The sequence below is a fragment of the Zootoca vivipara genome, chromosome 3 (genome assembly GCF_965207765.1).
Source record: "Zootoca vivipara chromosome 3, rZooViv2.hap1.1, whole genome shotgun sequence".
Classification (NCBI taxonomy): Eukaryota; Metazoa; Chordata; class Lepidosauria; order Squamata; family Lacertidae; genus Zootoca; species Zootoca vivipara.
In genome coordinates, this window is record NC_142586.1 from 62,202,452 (window position 1) to 62,218,084 (window position 15,633).

The window sequence follows — 15,633 nt, forward strand, 5'->3', positions numbered from 1 at the left end:
TCTCAGCCTAGCATACCAGGTGGGTTTTTTTTTTGGGGGGGGGGGACAATGTAAGCAACATTTCTCCTTAAGATCAAAACTGTTGGTTTGTGATTCTGGTTTAAGAAGGAACTTTCATGAAGACGTTTGCCAAATTAAATTGCTGTGGTGTTTTTAAAGATGCAAGAAACAGAGAACATAACCCAGTAATATTGCAGCTACGCTGCCTTTGGAACAGATTCTCCCCTTCTTGTTTTAGCTTAGCTGCAAATCATAAATTGTTCTGCAACATCAGCAGTACAAGGGATTATCTCATAATCCATCCTGATGCTATTCTGCTTCTTTCTTTTTTTAAAAGCAACCTCTTAAAAAAACACCACACACATTCTCAAAAGCAAAGCTTCATTTTCTATAAGGCTGGCTATGCAAATGCTTTCAGATGAGTTTTGCTCTTTTGAGTAACTTCCTTAACAAGTTGAGGTTATTTGCAAAGAGAGAGTGAGTAAGAGTACACAACAGTGGCAGGGTATTGAAATCTTCAGAATGGCACTGTGCCCCAGAGTGACAACTCTATGATGCTGCATGCATACAATGCCTACCGGTAGTTTGCTTTACCATACTTAATTAAAAAATAAGGCATCCCTTGAAAATAAGACATGGTGTGTTTTTTTGAGAAAAAAATTAATATAAGACATGTCTTATAATATGAGAAACACGGTACAAAGGTGTAATTGCAAATGGCAGGGTAGAAGATGACCCAATAGGGTGTGTACTGGCCCCAGTATTGTACTGTGCATTTCTTAAAATTTCTATCTCTCTGGATTAATCTGTAATTCAGGTTTTGAGTGGCTCTGTAAAATGAAGCTCTCTGTTCTCTTCTTGCTATGGAGGGCAATGCAATTCATTGGTTCTGTTCCTGTTCCTAGGGCTGTTTCCAGATAGTAGTTTGGGAAGGAGCATTGTTTGACACCATGGGAGTGGAGCTGTAGATTTTATCTTGTCCTCCATCCTATGTAACATCTATCAGAAAATGCTGGGAGCTCTCATCAGGGGTTTGATGTGAGGTGTCACCAATATGTGGGTGCTAGACTGATGCTTGGAGGCAATAATGGGTGGGGTGTGACCCAATAAGTTGAAGGTAAATTCTGAAAACACAGGTATTATGTGTTCATAATCGTATAGGGAATCTAAACATGGAAATAATCTTTTCCACTTTTGGCCAAAGTGGATACGATTTACGAGTCCAGGAGGTGGGGGCAAGGCATGTTCTGCACAACTTGGGAGGGGAGGATAGTCCAAGATCCAGTATTGTCATTTGAGGCTCAGGTGGCCTTGATGCTTAGATATACCTATTTCCAGCTTTGACTGGTTCACAGCTATAGCCCATTATGAACTGAGATGGCATGACCATCATACTCCATCCTCTGATAACTTCTAGGCTGGGTTATTGCAATGCACTCTATGTGGAGCTGCCTTTGAAGATGACTTGGAAACTGCAACTGGTCCAGAATACAATAGCCAGGTTACTGGCTGGGATTTCATTTAGAACACACCTCTTTATTCTGGCCTTTGATACCTGAGATACATATTTTAGGATCCACCTTGTGACAAATTTACGCAGTTTTGAAATGTTTATTCCTACCTGGCTAGCAAAGAGTTAATCCACCTCCAGCCTGACTGACATAGAATTCTGATGGGGGCGGGACTGTTCCCAGTTTAAAAGAAGGGAGTGTCGGTTTGGTCAGTTAGGGAGAGGGAGGAGGGTGTGGTGTGATGTGAAGAAAGTGGAGAGGTCAGGAGAGTGTGAATTTAGATAAGGTTTAGGAAAGCTTGAAGTTAAATGTTTGACAGAGTTATTGTACAACTGAAACAAAGCAGATAAACACATGAAACGTTAAAGAAACACTTATGCTTTTAAGACAATAAAATTTCATCTCTGTTTTGCCAAGAAGGTTCGTCTTTATTGTTCCAGCGGGGTATCAGGACTCACAGCCGTGGTGGCTCAAGAGAGGGCAAGACTCACCTCAGGCAGAGAGGCGGCAGTTTGTGTCCTGGAGTTACACGGAGGAGGCTGAGTAGGATAAACCTGGGGTGCCAAGAAGTTGCCAGAGTGGAAAGGGCAAGCTTTTACAGTGGGGAATCAAATTGAGTGAGACCCTTTACTGTAGGCAAGAGGTTATTCCGTTTAACAGCCTAGAGTTCCTTAAGATACCAGGCCACGTAAGCTGGAAGACACTCTTTACTAAGAAACCCACAAGTAAAAAGGGGTTTATTTTAAGGCGGCAGGAGAAAAGGGTGGGTGGTTTCACCTCTGTTTTCCTGTGTCGCATTTTAGTAGTAGAGAGTGGGACACGTCGTCACACACCTCATGACTGTAATCTGTTTTAACTGTTGTTGTTTTTTGTTTTTTGATTATTTATTACTAACTAACACATATATATATATATATATATATATATATATATATATATATATATATGTATGTATATGTATATATATATATATGTTTAAAAAGCTTTCACTCCTGTGCTTTTACAGAAAAAACCAAGAGCTCTTCAGTGCCTAGCAAGCAACATTATGGACAGCCTTGTTTATTGCAAAGTCCATAGACCTAGAGAAATCTAGAACTATAAGATAACAAATGACAGATTGACATGAGGCTTTGTGAGGCTCTGCACTTCTGCCTTTCAGTGTCATCTTTACACTTCACCACCTTTCATAACAGCATCTTCTTCCAAAGCAGGCCAAGTATTTCATCATCTGTAGTGATGCCTGTTGTTGGTACTTATCAACGGTCTAGATGCCAAAATCACATGTTGACTGTGACTTTGATTGAGCAAGAGTTCTAAGCAGCCGCCACAGTCCTGGATTTTTCACCACCATGGTGTTTTCTGGAATTAGTGGTTTCTTGGGCCTAGAAGGGCACAGGTTATCAAATAGATCAATATATCTGAAGTATGTATTTTTAGGCCTTTCGTCAAAATTTGATCTGTTTTGACGACACTGGTAGGCAAATTCTTAAACATGTTAAATATTACTAATTCTAGCTTGCTTTTTATACTCTATGGTGGTTTTTGTATGTAATCTATTTGTCCTTGCATGTTCATTCTTATATTCAACTTGATTACCTTTCTTTGTAATATACCTGTTTTCAATATAGGTAATTTTGCATTAATCACATATATTACATAGGGACTTGTAAGTTACTACTTCAAAATGGTGCATTGAAAAATGGCTTTCATACACATCTATACCAACTCCCCTTCTCCCTGAATCTTCATAATCATCCTCTTCCCCAAAGAAGAAACGCTGATACTTTGAACATCAAAACACGTTTGTCAAAACTCTTAGTTAAAAATATAATTAAGTTTCAGATTTGTTTGTCTCCCCAGTGGGCACAAAAAACCCCCTTACGTTTAATGATTGTGTCAAGAATTAGAAGTAGTCCACAGCTGTTGAAACCTGTTGTGTTCTTTGTATTTTACAGCAGGTCTTTGTGATATTAATGAAGGCACAGCTGTACAAGAGGATCGTTGCAAGTCACCCACCTCAGGTAATGAACTGTTCTTAGAAACGCTTTAGAACAAATAGTACTTCAAAATGCCTTGTAGCAGGCTTCACTTCTCTTTTGTTTTCGTGCTCCAGAAGGATTTTTACTATGCCACTGAACTTTACAGTGGTTTTCTCAAATATACACAATTCAGACAAGTACCGTACATAGAGCTGAATACTTGGTTTGCCTCAAAGCCATTCTTATATATTTGTCATTATTTATTATTTACAGTGTTTAGAATGCATTACTGTTGGAAATATTATATTATAAGGAGAATGTGTTTTATGTCTCTTGGGCTATCTGTTTCAAGAAGAGATTATTCACAGTAGAAATGTAAGTCCCGGAAACTTCATACAGTCATCTCCAGCCGCATGAACTATGAGTTAATCAAGGTTAATATTTTCTAAATACTATTTATTTATTCATTTAATTTATATACCGCACTTCATCCAAAGATCCCAGAGCAGTACTACCAATGAAGGTCTCTCACTCTAGTTAAATTCAATTGCAAACTATATATCAATTAGTTCTAATGCCTACTCTAATCATGGTCTTTTATTTGTAGGTGCTTCTGTTGTTCTTTGCCAGAGCTAATTTAAGTGGGAAAAGGTCATCCCACTTTTGTCACTTCTGCTGCTGTTATAGTAAAATTAACCAACAGGGTGGAAAGTAGTATAAGAATAGGAAGCAATTTCATTAAACTTTAGAATCTTTATTTCAGGATATGCAACTTGGCAACTTGTTATCTTTTTCTTAAATGCGAGTTGAGACTTTTCAGTGGATTAGATTTTAATTTGGACCTAGCAAAAAAAACTCCCTCTGCTTCCCTGACTGCTGTTTCAGCGGCAGCAAAATCAACATCATCACAGAATCCAGGGAGCAAGCTGGTGGGGGAGGGTTTACAGTGCCACCACAGGAGTATGAACAGGGGCTTTTTGTGTGTAGTAAGCCTGGAACTTACACACATTTAACTTGTGCACATTTAGCTTTATGTGCACGGCAAATTTATTTATTCATTCTTAAAAAGCAGGCAGGGTTCTGGGGGAAATGACTTTTGCAATCCCACCCACCATTGGATTTTGACTAGACACAAATTTGCCTTTAGGTGTGATCCCTGGATTTAGCCATTTTTTAATCATGTGTATTAATTTGCTGAACCCAACCATGAATCTGACTTGGGTGGGAGGAAAGTGCCTCCCATCACAAGAAGAAAATGAATGTAATATTCCCAAGGAATTCAGCAAATATTCTTATTGAAAATAGTAGTTCCTGATACAATTTTTATCAGTAATTTTTATTTTCATCTGTACCATGTTGGTATGCATAGAGAAAGGAGAGAAGGTTTTTTATGTTCTTAGTTAAAATGTAATGTATATATGTATGAAGAAAACTATTTACAAAATTCATTTTTACAGGTAAACAAAGGATATTATTTCCAATTAGATTTTAAAGTATTAGCAAAACAACCACACTTCAAATCTTTTCTCTTTTGGATTGAAATACAGGGAATTGGCAAAAGTAGCTGTATTTTCATTTGTTATCACAGAGATAAGTGCACTGGAACCTTAATGAAGCTATTTCTTCTGAATTATTTTGGGAATATTGATAATACAAAAATTGACATTTAAAATGTGAACTAGAATCCCTGCTATTATTATCATGTGAATATTTTTGTTAATCTGAGCTCAAGCAACCTTTCCAGTCTGTTTTGTTTCCCATTTCCCAATTCCCATCAGAAAATATGTATCTTCTATGCTTTCCTTTGGTTGTGTGGGCTCATCTGTACTAGAAAATTGTAGCACCAGCATAAGTTTGAAAAATTAAAGCTGTGTATGATGAAAGTGAAACATGAAAGATGCAAAAGCTATCTGTCTCAAATGTTGATGTCCTTATGCAAATTCTAATGGCATAAAGCAGGAGTTATAGGTGAATACTCCCTCTTTCTTTTTTTGCAGGAAAAAAGCCTGGAATTATAAATCATCCATAATACCCAAAGAGGTGTTTATTTAGGGGTTTATTGTTGCATATGATACAGATTAGGGTGTACTGTATAGTCTTTCTCATTTTGTCATCTGTCATAATTTTTTTGTATGCATCCTTTTTTGTTAATATCCATTTCGTATGTCCCTTTCATTCTTATCTTCACTCATTTAGGTTCTGGTTCTCCCAACAATTCTGATGATGATCAAAAAATGAATAATTTTATAGAAAAGGGTATAGTATTTTTATTTTTAAGAGAAATATCATAATTTTTCATTAGCTCATATTTTTAGTAAATTGACATTTTGTATTGAAATATTATTTGCAGTGAAGACCAAAAGCAGAAAGTTTTCCAAGATGGTAGCCAATGATATAGGTAGGAACTAGAAAAATTCTCCTTTGCTCCTTACCTGGGACCTTATTCTATGCAGCGCTTAACTCTGCAGCAAACCAAAGCAAGCTGCATTATATTTGTTAAATTAATATTCTCCTAACCATAAGTGGTGTTCCTTTGGGCTGCTTCTCTGCTAATATACTGTGCTCAATTATTAACACAATCCAAGAGACTGGGCTCTTAATTTTCTCTAATTGTATATGCACATCCTTCTACAAAGGTTTTGGTTTCTATTCAGAAATACTGAAAGGGTTCAATCCTGTGAGCATTGCCGTATAAAATGGTTCTAACATAGGTTCTCAAAGTGTTAACTCTAATTCTGAAATGCATGAACAATGGTTTTAGCTTCTTGGGAATAAAGTACATAACATTTTAATTCATGTATTTCAGCAATAAGTGTATTCTGTCTGAATCCTTGTTGCTAACTGATCTTTGATCACTGACAGTTAAATTGGAAATTACTTACCAAGTTTGCAGTACATGCATAAGGTGGATTGAACCCTTTTGTTGTAAGAGCATAAGAAATGACCTTATTGCTTGGATATGGATATTCTGCTTTTTATTCTAGAGTATATCTGTTAAACCTATGGGTCATCTGTTTGAATGGAAATTAAATTACTTAGCAGACTTCCTCCCATTTATCATTATTTCTATCTAATTGTTTACTTGAGTTAGATTTTACTAATTATGTGTAACAATGTATATTTAACAGTAACCACAGTGGCTTATCTCTCTTTTAAATTTGCATATTTACAACATGTTGTCTAATTGTTATTTTCTTGATCATGTTTCTTCTTTAATATCTTCAATTTATCACAAAGTTCGGTGTCAAAGGGAATTTTATAGATTTAGTTTTAATGTGTTGAAACACATTAAAGTTGTGTTGAAAAACATGCAAGTTGTGGGAGAGTCACTACAAATTAAGTGCTTCTCTTCCATTGTTACTCTTCCTGTGTCAACAGGACTGGCTTCTAGGATACTGTGATGCCCATTCTATGTGCTGCTGTCATTCAAATGTCAAGAGAGCAATGAGGTATCCAGCCACAAAGAAGTCACAGCCATACTGCTGAATGGTTGGGAAATAAAACCAGAAGCTTCTCAAATTAAGGAAGTTTCTACTTGCTGTCTTTTGGCTTGACTTAGTAGCATAGTAAAAATGACGGGAAGATTCGCTCTCACAAAAACTGTCACCCACAAGCAGTTCCATGATTAAAGGAAGCACTTGTATAATGTGTAACTAACCAACTAGCCTGTGTGGCAAGTGTCTGTAAAAAGAATCCTAGAAGATGCCACAAATTTATTGATGTGTGCTAGATATGCTAGTCAAAAGTATAAGGTTAATTTTTAGAGTCAAACTCTGGATGGAGATGGATATTGCCATCGTGCCACTAGTTCTCCAGCTGTATTACTTCATGATATGCATGACACACCTGTATGCAGCACCAGTTACATTCAAGTAAAAATCTGCTGCTTTGCCATTGTGTGCAGTCAAAAGAAAGAAATAACTGAAGGTTTTGCCTCACAACTCCACCAGCACCCAGGGACATATGAGTGGTATTGGTTGGTCTGCTACATTAAATGGCAGTCAATGGTTGATTGATATTGGCAAGAAAAGATTACTTCCCTCCTCTCTCCGCTTGAGATGCTAGCCTATCTCTTACCAGTCAAGGTGTATGTGCGTACAGTATCAATATGACACATGTGCCTTACCAAACATCCTATTGCTGTGAGATAGTGGCAAAGCTAAATCCAAGGAAGAGCAACCTGTAGTTCAGACTCTGCTCTAATTGTGGCATGAAGGTTAGAACAATGTGAGCATTTTATCTGCAAAGTGACTAGTGAAAATGTCTGACTTTGTTCCAGAAGATTCTACCTTCTGGATGAATGAGGGTACAGAAGACCATTGACCTCTGGAATAAATCCACCATAAGGCTCTGCATGGATGCAATAGGACAAAGAAAATCTTTGGCAAATTACCACTCTTGAAAGTGGCCTCTGCTATGTCCAGTTGCAGTCAGTAGTAGTATTCTGCTGTTTGCTGAAGCAGCAGAAAGACTTCAAAGAGTGTAATCTTAGTTACTCGATATACAAAGAGGAGGCATATTATCAAGAGGGCTCCTAGAGGTTAAGTCAGTGGCTCATGACAACTATTCATACTTTTTTTCATCAGCTTTATCTTAAGATAAAACAGAATACCAGTCTTGTAGACTTCTGTTGGACAGTCCAGGAAGTTTGCCATGCTCCTCCTACAGGTCTTCAGATTATCCAGGACTTGTGCAGGATTTACCCCTAGGCAGGTGATCTGTTCCTCCAGCGCCTGCAGCTCCTAGGTAGGCAGTCTATTCCCCACCCCATGAACCTATGGTGCAAGCAGCAGCAGATGGCTGCCAGCTGGAGAGAAGATGCTGTAGAGCCACCCATTTAAGTTTGAGGACCTTGGGGGGGAACCAATTGTTCTGGACCAGGTGAGCTGCTTCCTGGGCAGGCACAGTATTCTTGCTGTAAAGGTCTAGGCACTGAAATGAGATGTAGTGTGCCAGGTGACTCTGTAGTGGGCACAATATTTCTGAAATTTGATCTTCTTTGACTTTAACGACCTCATCTTTCAGTGCCAGGCTGGGCAGCTCTGCAGTGGCTGGCATCCTTTTTAATCTGTGCCTCACACAACATAGCAAGGGTATCTTTAGAGCAGACCCAAAGGCACACAAAGATTCAGCTGTGAATGAAAAAAGCATACAAAGAATGTTAAAATTATTATTTTAAGACGATATATCTCAATTTTGTGTTGAACAGAATTCATGCAACATAAAAACAGATAAATAATAAAGTAAGCAGAAAATAAACCCACAGCAGTAGAAGAGAGTTGCCAAGGGAAATAACTATTAGTTATCCCAAATATCCTCTGAAATTGTGTGTGTCATGAATATGGGGAACCACAATCAAGCCCTTCTCCTCAGTAGAAAGTATTTTCTGGTGGTGTCTGCACTGCAGATGACTGTTTTGCTAGAGATGATCAACTATATGAACTGCTTTCAAAATGGTTCCTGTAATTAATCAGGCACCATTAAATGTATAGCTAGTTAATTTTGCCTACTGATTTAAACTGCAGTTAAGTTGGTATGGCACAAATTCTGCAGGCGTGGCAAAGGAGTAAAGGAGAAGAGACAATTGGTTTACCCTCAGTTGTTGCTTATGTGCTATTCTCACTGATATGCCCAATAATTATAATTTATGACCTCCTTTCAAGAAGTATGAATTATCCTAATTCTTCCATAACACTTGCTACTTCTGTGGCAAAGGTCAGTGTTTTCAGTGAGCAGGATTAGATCACCTGCTTATGTTCTGTGGTCATGTCTCTTGGTACAATTTTAAATCTGTATTGGTCATAATTCAGTATCAGACTCTTTAGATGTTATGTTTGGCCTTCTCAGGTAGGTTCTTCTGATAGTGGCTGTCTATTTTAAACAATGAGTGGTGAATTTGATTTAAAAGAGATTTTACTTTCTGATTTGCTTTTATCTAGAGTTCTTGAGATCTGTGTATAGTGAGCCACTTTCATTGAAAACACCAATAACATTCCTACTGTAGGCATGTGTGCATTGTCCCTATCTGATGAGATCTAGAGCTTTGGGGTTTGATGCCTCCTAGATGGGACTTGTCTGGGCCGCTTTGAGAGCTGTTTGTTGTGGTGCTTTGCACTGAATACTTCCTATTGACTGATGTGGAGTGCAATTTTGATGGGAAGGTGCATTAAAATACTTCAGTAATAATGAGTGTCTTTATATATTCTTCTGATCAAGTCTTCAGAACTCACTGAAATTTGCTTGCATTTTTAATATGGCTACAAATTTTCTTTGTGTGTGCATGTGTCATCGTCTGTCTCTCCTATGGCTGTCAAGGTCTCCATTGTGACCTGGGTGAATAAATACATTTTTTACCAAGGAAATGCAAAACTAGCAAAATTTTAAAAATCTGACTTGTAAGTGGCCTTCAAAAATTAACGTTCAAAATGATATCTAAATGTAATATGTGACCATATTAAAGTCTACACTAAATCTCTCAGAACTGATTTTTCAACTAGAAAAGTTAAAATCAATAACATACAAACAAAACTTAAAGCATAACAATTTTACATCACATAAAACAAAATAAAATTTAAAACAGCATCTTACAACAACCTGTATAAAACAAACTAAAACAAAAAGCAGCAGCACCCCTTTCTCCTGTCTCCCCCACCACCCCGCTTTAAGCACATCTAAACAAAATGATCTTAACCTATTGAAAGAAAGGGGAGCCAAACAAACCTTCCTGAAGATGGAAATGTATACTTTTCCCAGGAAGGGCCTCAGGTTCAGAGTGGGGATTTGAGCAAGTTTGTATGAAAAAGGTAGTCTTAAAGGTTCACCAGTCCTAAAGTATACAGGCTGCTCCAACTATATTTGGAGTTTTAGGTATCAACTAGTACAGTATGTTCTTCGACTGTTCCATCACCTTCTCACTTTCCTGTCCAGTTGACTTGCAGCATAGTATTACCTTGTTTTATTTATTTAGAACATTTATATCCTGCTTTTCAACAAAAAGTTCTTAAAGTGGTTTGCATATGTCAAGACAGCTTGTATCTTGTAGTTTGCATTCTCAGCAGGGTTGGCTTCCACATGTAGATGTATTCTAGAGCACAGGACCAGCCTGCTTCAAGTTCTGTTTGTCTCTGCCTTGACAATGGGATAGGGTGGAAGCAGCTTCCCACCATCCCCGCCCAACTAAAGGAGCAGCGGTGCCCTAATTGGGTCAGGGGTGCTTCTTCTACATGGTTCTTCCCTCTGTTCAACAGTGTGTTTGACAGCAGTTAGAATCCTTGCAGGTAGGGGCTTGATGGAGCTGCCATCTGCCCTCTGTCAATGGTGGTTCTGGCTACTTTGGCCTCATCAATGGGGAAAAGAGCCCTTCCCCAGGAGCATAGTTCATGAACTTACTTTCTATACAAATTAGTCTCCATTATATTCCCAGTAGCCACAGCCACTCTTTTGTGGTATTTAACTTTACAGTGTAATTCTGTGAATTTTTCTAAAAATTATCATTTTTTGTGGTTCAGCGGTTTTCTGTTCTCTTTGTAGTGTTAGTATTCCATTGTTTGGGAGAGGTGGTTGGAAAGATGCTTAAGTAAACATGACTCAATTTTTGAATCCATTTAATGCCAAGGAAATCATACAAAATAATGACTTACAGTGCACTACAATAAAGACATCAGAGATTATGAGAATTTTAACTACTAATGTTCTTAACTGTTCATAACACCAAAGAAGGTACACTGTCATGCTCTGATTGCACATTTTTCACTAAAACCTATTACAAATATATGTGTAAATGTGCATACCTTCCTTGCTTACAACTGTTGTATATGATTTCTTATTTTGGAAACCAACAGCTTAAATTCTTAGTTTCATAAACTCTTTAAAATGTGATCATTCTAGCTTTATTATAAAACTATACATTATTTTTCAGCAAAGATGTCTAGAAAATTAAGCTTACCAACTGAACTGAAACCTGAGTTAGGTAAGTGTTTGTTCAAAGCCTGTATTAATGATGTTTACAATTTTTGAAAAGGCTGTGGAAAAAGAAACACATACAGTGACCTAGCTACTAAGTAGGGGGGAGTCCATTTAATTTCCATTAGTGTATTCCAAAATTTGACAGTATTTAATGCATGTGAGCAAAATGCTTTTCCATCTACTTGGAGCCACTTTTATGTTCTTCTCATTTAAAACCATGGGAAATCTACTGAAATAAGACATCTAATTTTCTTCTTAGGTTCTTGTTTTTTAATCGCCTTGTTTCACATTATTATCAGTTTGGACATTGTATGGAAAACAATAATAGTTTAAGGAAATCCTATACACCTCTTTTCATAGCCAGTGTGGTGTAGTGGTTAAGAGTGTTGAGTTAGGACTTGAAGATCCAGATTCAGATCTCTATTGAGCCATTCAGCTCACTGGCTTACTTGAATCATTCACTTTTTCTCAACCTAACCTATTCCACATGACTGTTGTGTGAATAAAAGAGGCATTGGAGGAATAATGTGTGCTGCCTTGTGCTCCCTAGAATAAAAGCAAGATATAAATGTAAAAATTGAATTGAATAAATAGGCTGCTGCTTCAGCTACATAATATTTCTTAAGATCTAATCAATCATCTGAGTCTAAAACAAGTATTTAATGAACTGCTATGTGCATCACAATGGTGTGTTGCTGCAACTGTATACACAGTTTGAGAAACTTAGGCAAGAATACAAACAGCTGCCTTCGAAGCTACCATTACTTTTAAATATAGTTTGCTATTCTGGAGTAGTGGGATACAATTAAAAATATATATTTAAAGTACCCTTGGCAAATGGAACTTCATAGTTCTTCAGATCAGTAGTGAGGCCTTAGGTTTTAAGATCCATGGGGATATAATTGTGTGTCGGTCTTTATTTTATTGGCTTTGATTGTACCATTAGCATATAAAACTAAATTCATGTATACATATTAGTAGTACAGTAGGCGTAAGCTCATGTTTAAATCTGAATGCCTTTATGAAATCATGCTGTTTTCTTGAACTATCTCTCAGCAAATTTATGTGTCCATTAAGCCCTTGCTGTTTTACTAAGGAAATACTGTAGTACTGTAGAGTTCTGTTAAAAGAAAGGTACAAACTAAAATTCAAAGAGGCAGTAATCAATGTCAGGCACATCCCCTACCTACTTTCAGTAAATTATAAGGTTTTTGGTTTATCTTGTTTCGGATATGCATGTTAATCTTGAAATTTCAGTATTTCTTCACACTTTTCTGATCCTGCTTTTTTGCAGTTCTTCTTTACAAACATGCTTACTAAATGCAGTAAATCACTATATAATATCAGGTTTAAAAGTCTGGTGTTCACATTAAAATGAGATTTTAACATAGTGTACTTTTGAAACATGATCTTTCAATGGATCTAAGATCTGAACAATATATTTACATGGACTGAACTGTGTCAGAAAATCTGTGTGTTCTTCCTCTCTTCTCCAAGATGCCCTCACTGCTCAAATAATGGGAAAGGATAGGAGGAACAATGCTATGTTCTTGCTACTTTAGCATAAAGAGTTGAGTGCATTCAACATGGTGGCTTAACTTTTCAGGGCACATTTCAGCTCCTCTTGGGACACACAGTTTGGAAATCTCACTGTTTTACAGTATCGAGTTTTTGTATAAAACTTTCTGCCATAAAAATAAAACCACAATTTTGAAAGTACAACTACACTTTAAAACTAAGCAATAAGATTAAGCAATATAACAAAATAATAGAAGCATCATCATCAACAACAACAACATCAATAACAAAAGCCCTGCTGGAAACAAAGAGCTCCTGATAAACTTACTAACATCAAAAGAGATGGGCACAAACTTCTTATGCAGTGGCCTTCACAGTTAATGCTACTGCCATAGAAAGGTCCTGCCCTGTGCCTTTATCAAATACTGTCATGTGTTGCTAATCATATACTAAAGGTAAAGGGACCCCTGACCATTAGGTCCAGTTGTGACCAACTCTGGGGTTGCGGCGCTCATCTCGCGTTATTGGCCGAGGGAGCCGGCGTACAGCTTCCAGGTCATGTGGCCAGCATGACAAAGCCACTTCTGGCAAACCAGATCAGCACACGGAAACGCTGTTTACCTTCCCACCAGATTACCTTCCCGCCTATTTATCTACTTGCACTTTGATGTGCTTTCGAACTGCTAGGTGGGCAGGAGCTGGGACCGAGCAATGGGAGCCACCCCGTCGTGGGAATTCGAACCACCGACCTTCTGATCGGCAAGCCCTTGGCTCTGGTTTTTACCCACAGTGCCACCCGCGTCCCAACCGTAGACTACAGATACACTAAAGCAAGCACCCATAATCTTATCTGGACAACTGTATCGTACTCTCCACCATCCCCTTCCCTATCTCTCCACATTAAATACACACATTCAATAGATTCTGTTGCTGAGTGGTCTATGAGAGTATATATTTTAAGTGTCTGGGCTCTAGTTTTTTGTCTCAGAAATCTGACATGACATCATATTGGTGTTTCCCAAAAATAGAACATTTATGGGTTCATCTAATTTACATAAGCAAATAGATCCTCTGTCCTAAAGCTGCAATAACTAGCTTTTAAAAATACAGTGAGAACTATTAATCTGAACTAAAAAAGAAATCAGTAGTTCTCTGTGTGTAAGTGTGTGTGTTTGTGTGTGTTTGTAAAAGAACTTAAAATATGTTTACATCAATTTCCTCCATAGTGTATAGCATCTAATAAAACTAGTTAGAAAGAAAATGGCCAAGCTGATCTGAGAAATGGCGCATCATGCAATGTTATGATATATATCTTTTTTAAAAAAAATACTTGATCACAGCTGTGTTGTCCTATTTAAAAGATAAATGTGATTATGATAAACTATGGTATATTCTGCAAGCCACTTTTACTGTACAGATCCATAGATTCACTTCTTTGTCGATACTTGTAGTTGGTGCTCTTGTGAGCATATATGTGTATGTTCAAACACATTTCTTTCACACTTGTTACTTATTAAGTTTAAAAATCTTAAGTGTTTACCTAAAACATGCAATGTGTGAAATGGACAACTGTAGTGAATTGAGTTTTTATAGATGCCTTATAGCTAAACTGTTTGCAACTATCCTTTAAAGTGAAGATGGGCTATTTTTCATTGTGTTTAAATTAATATTAAATATTTCAGATGTTAGAGACAACTCCTTCAGCAGATCCAGGAGTTCTAGTGTCACCAGCATTGACAAGGAATCTCGAGAAGCAATTTCAGCTCTTCATTTCTGTGAGACTTTCACACGAAAAGCTGATACAGCACCTTCACCCTGCTTGTGGGTTGGCACTACGTTGGGGACAGTTTTAGTCATTGCATTGAATTTACCCCCAGGAGGAGAGCAAAGACTACTTCAGCCAGTAATTGTATCTCCCAGTGGTATGTATTTCACAAGACAGAGTTTACAGTGTGCAAAATACTATGTGCTTTTAATTCTCAATGTGGTGGTGTGTTGTGATTATGACAGTCATCAGCACAAAAACAAGAAGGCCATTCGTTGGCTTCTTCTGGCGTATTTTGCCAGAAAAGTGAACTTCTCTTATAGTGCTAAAGTTTATATATAATCAGGTATATATGAATTCAACATAATCCTTTTCATCTGTAAAATTTCATCTTCACATATGTGTAAAAAGAAAAGAATATTCATAAACTGCAATATCTTACCATATGCCTCAAATAGATTGTGCTTTGTATAAATGGACATGTCATCTGGATTTGGAAGCACAGGATTAGAGAATTTGTAGATTTGGCTATCCTGTACAACAGCTGTTGTTGTTTAGTCGTTTAGTCGTGTCCGACTCTTCGTGACCCCATGGACCATAGCACGCCAGGCACTCCTGTCTTCCACTGCCTCCCGCAGTTTGGTCAAACTCATGCTGGTAGCTTCGAGAACACTGTCCAACCATCTCGTCCTCTGTCGTCCCCTTCTCCTAGTGCCCTCCATCTTTCCCAACATCAAGGTCTTTTCCAAGGATTCTTCTCTTCTCATGAGGTGGCCAAAGTTTTGGAGCCTCAGCTTCATGATCTGTCCTTCCAATGAGCACTTAGGGCTGATTTCCTTAAGAATGGATAGGTTTGATCTTGTCCATAGAGTTTTCTTGGCAGGGATACTGGAGT

At 37.6% G+C, this 15,633-nt stretch overlaps 1 protein-coding gene across 6 annotated transcripts in view; it reads left to right on the forward strand.

The window, feature by feature from the left end:
• Window positions 1-15,633, forward strand: part of STXBP5 (syntaxin binding protein 5) — a 120,322-nt gene that overhangs the window by 90,647 nt on the left and 14,042 nt on the right. For 2 of the 6 annotated variants that reach the window (XR_015949327.1, XM_035108797.3), the window contains exons 19-23: window positions 3,467-3,532; window positions 5,687-5,746; window positions 5,841-5,888; window positions 11,409-11,459; window positions 14,656-14,895. Coding sequence is in view for 5 of the 6 variants with exons in the window: in XM_035108797.3 (XP_034964688.1) it covers window positions 3,467-3,532; window positions 5,687-5,746; window positions 5,841-5,888; window positions 11,409-11,459; window positions 14,656-14,895 (465 nt within the window). In the remaining variant the exon portion in view is untranslated. The remainder of the gene's footprint in view (window positions 1-3,466; window positions 3,533-5,686; window positions 5,747-5,840; window positions 5,889-11,408; window positions 11,460-14,655; window positions 14,896-15,633) is intronic. The other 4 variants (XM_035108801.3, XM_035108798.3, XM_035108799.3 and 1 more) reach the window with 4 other exon arrangements.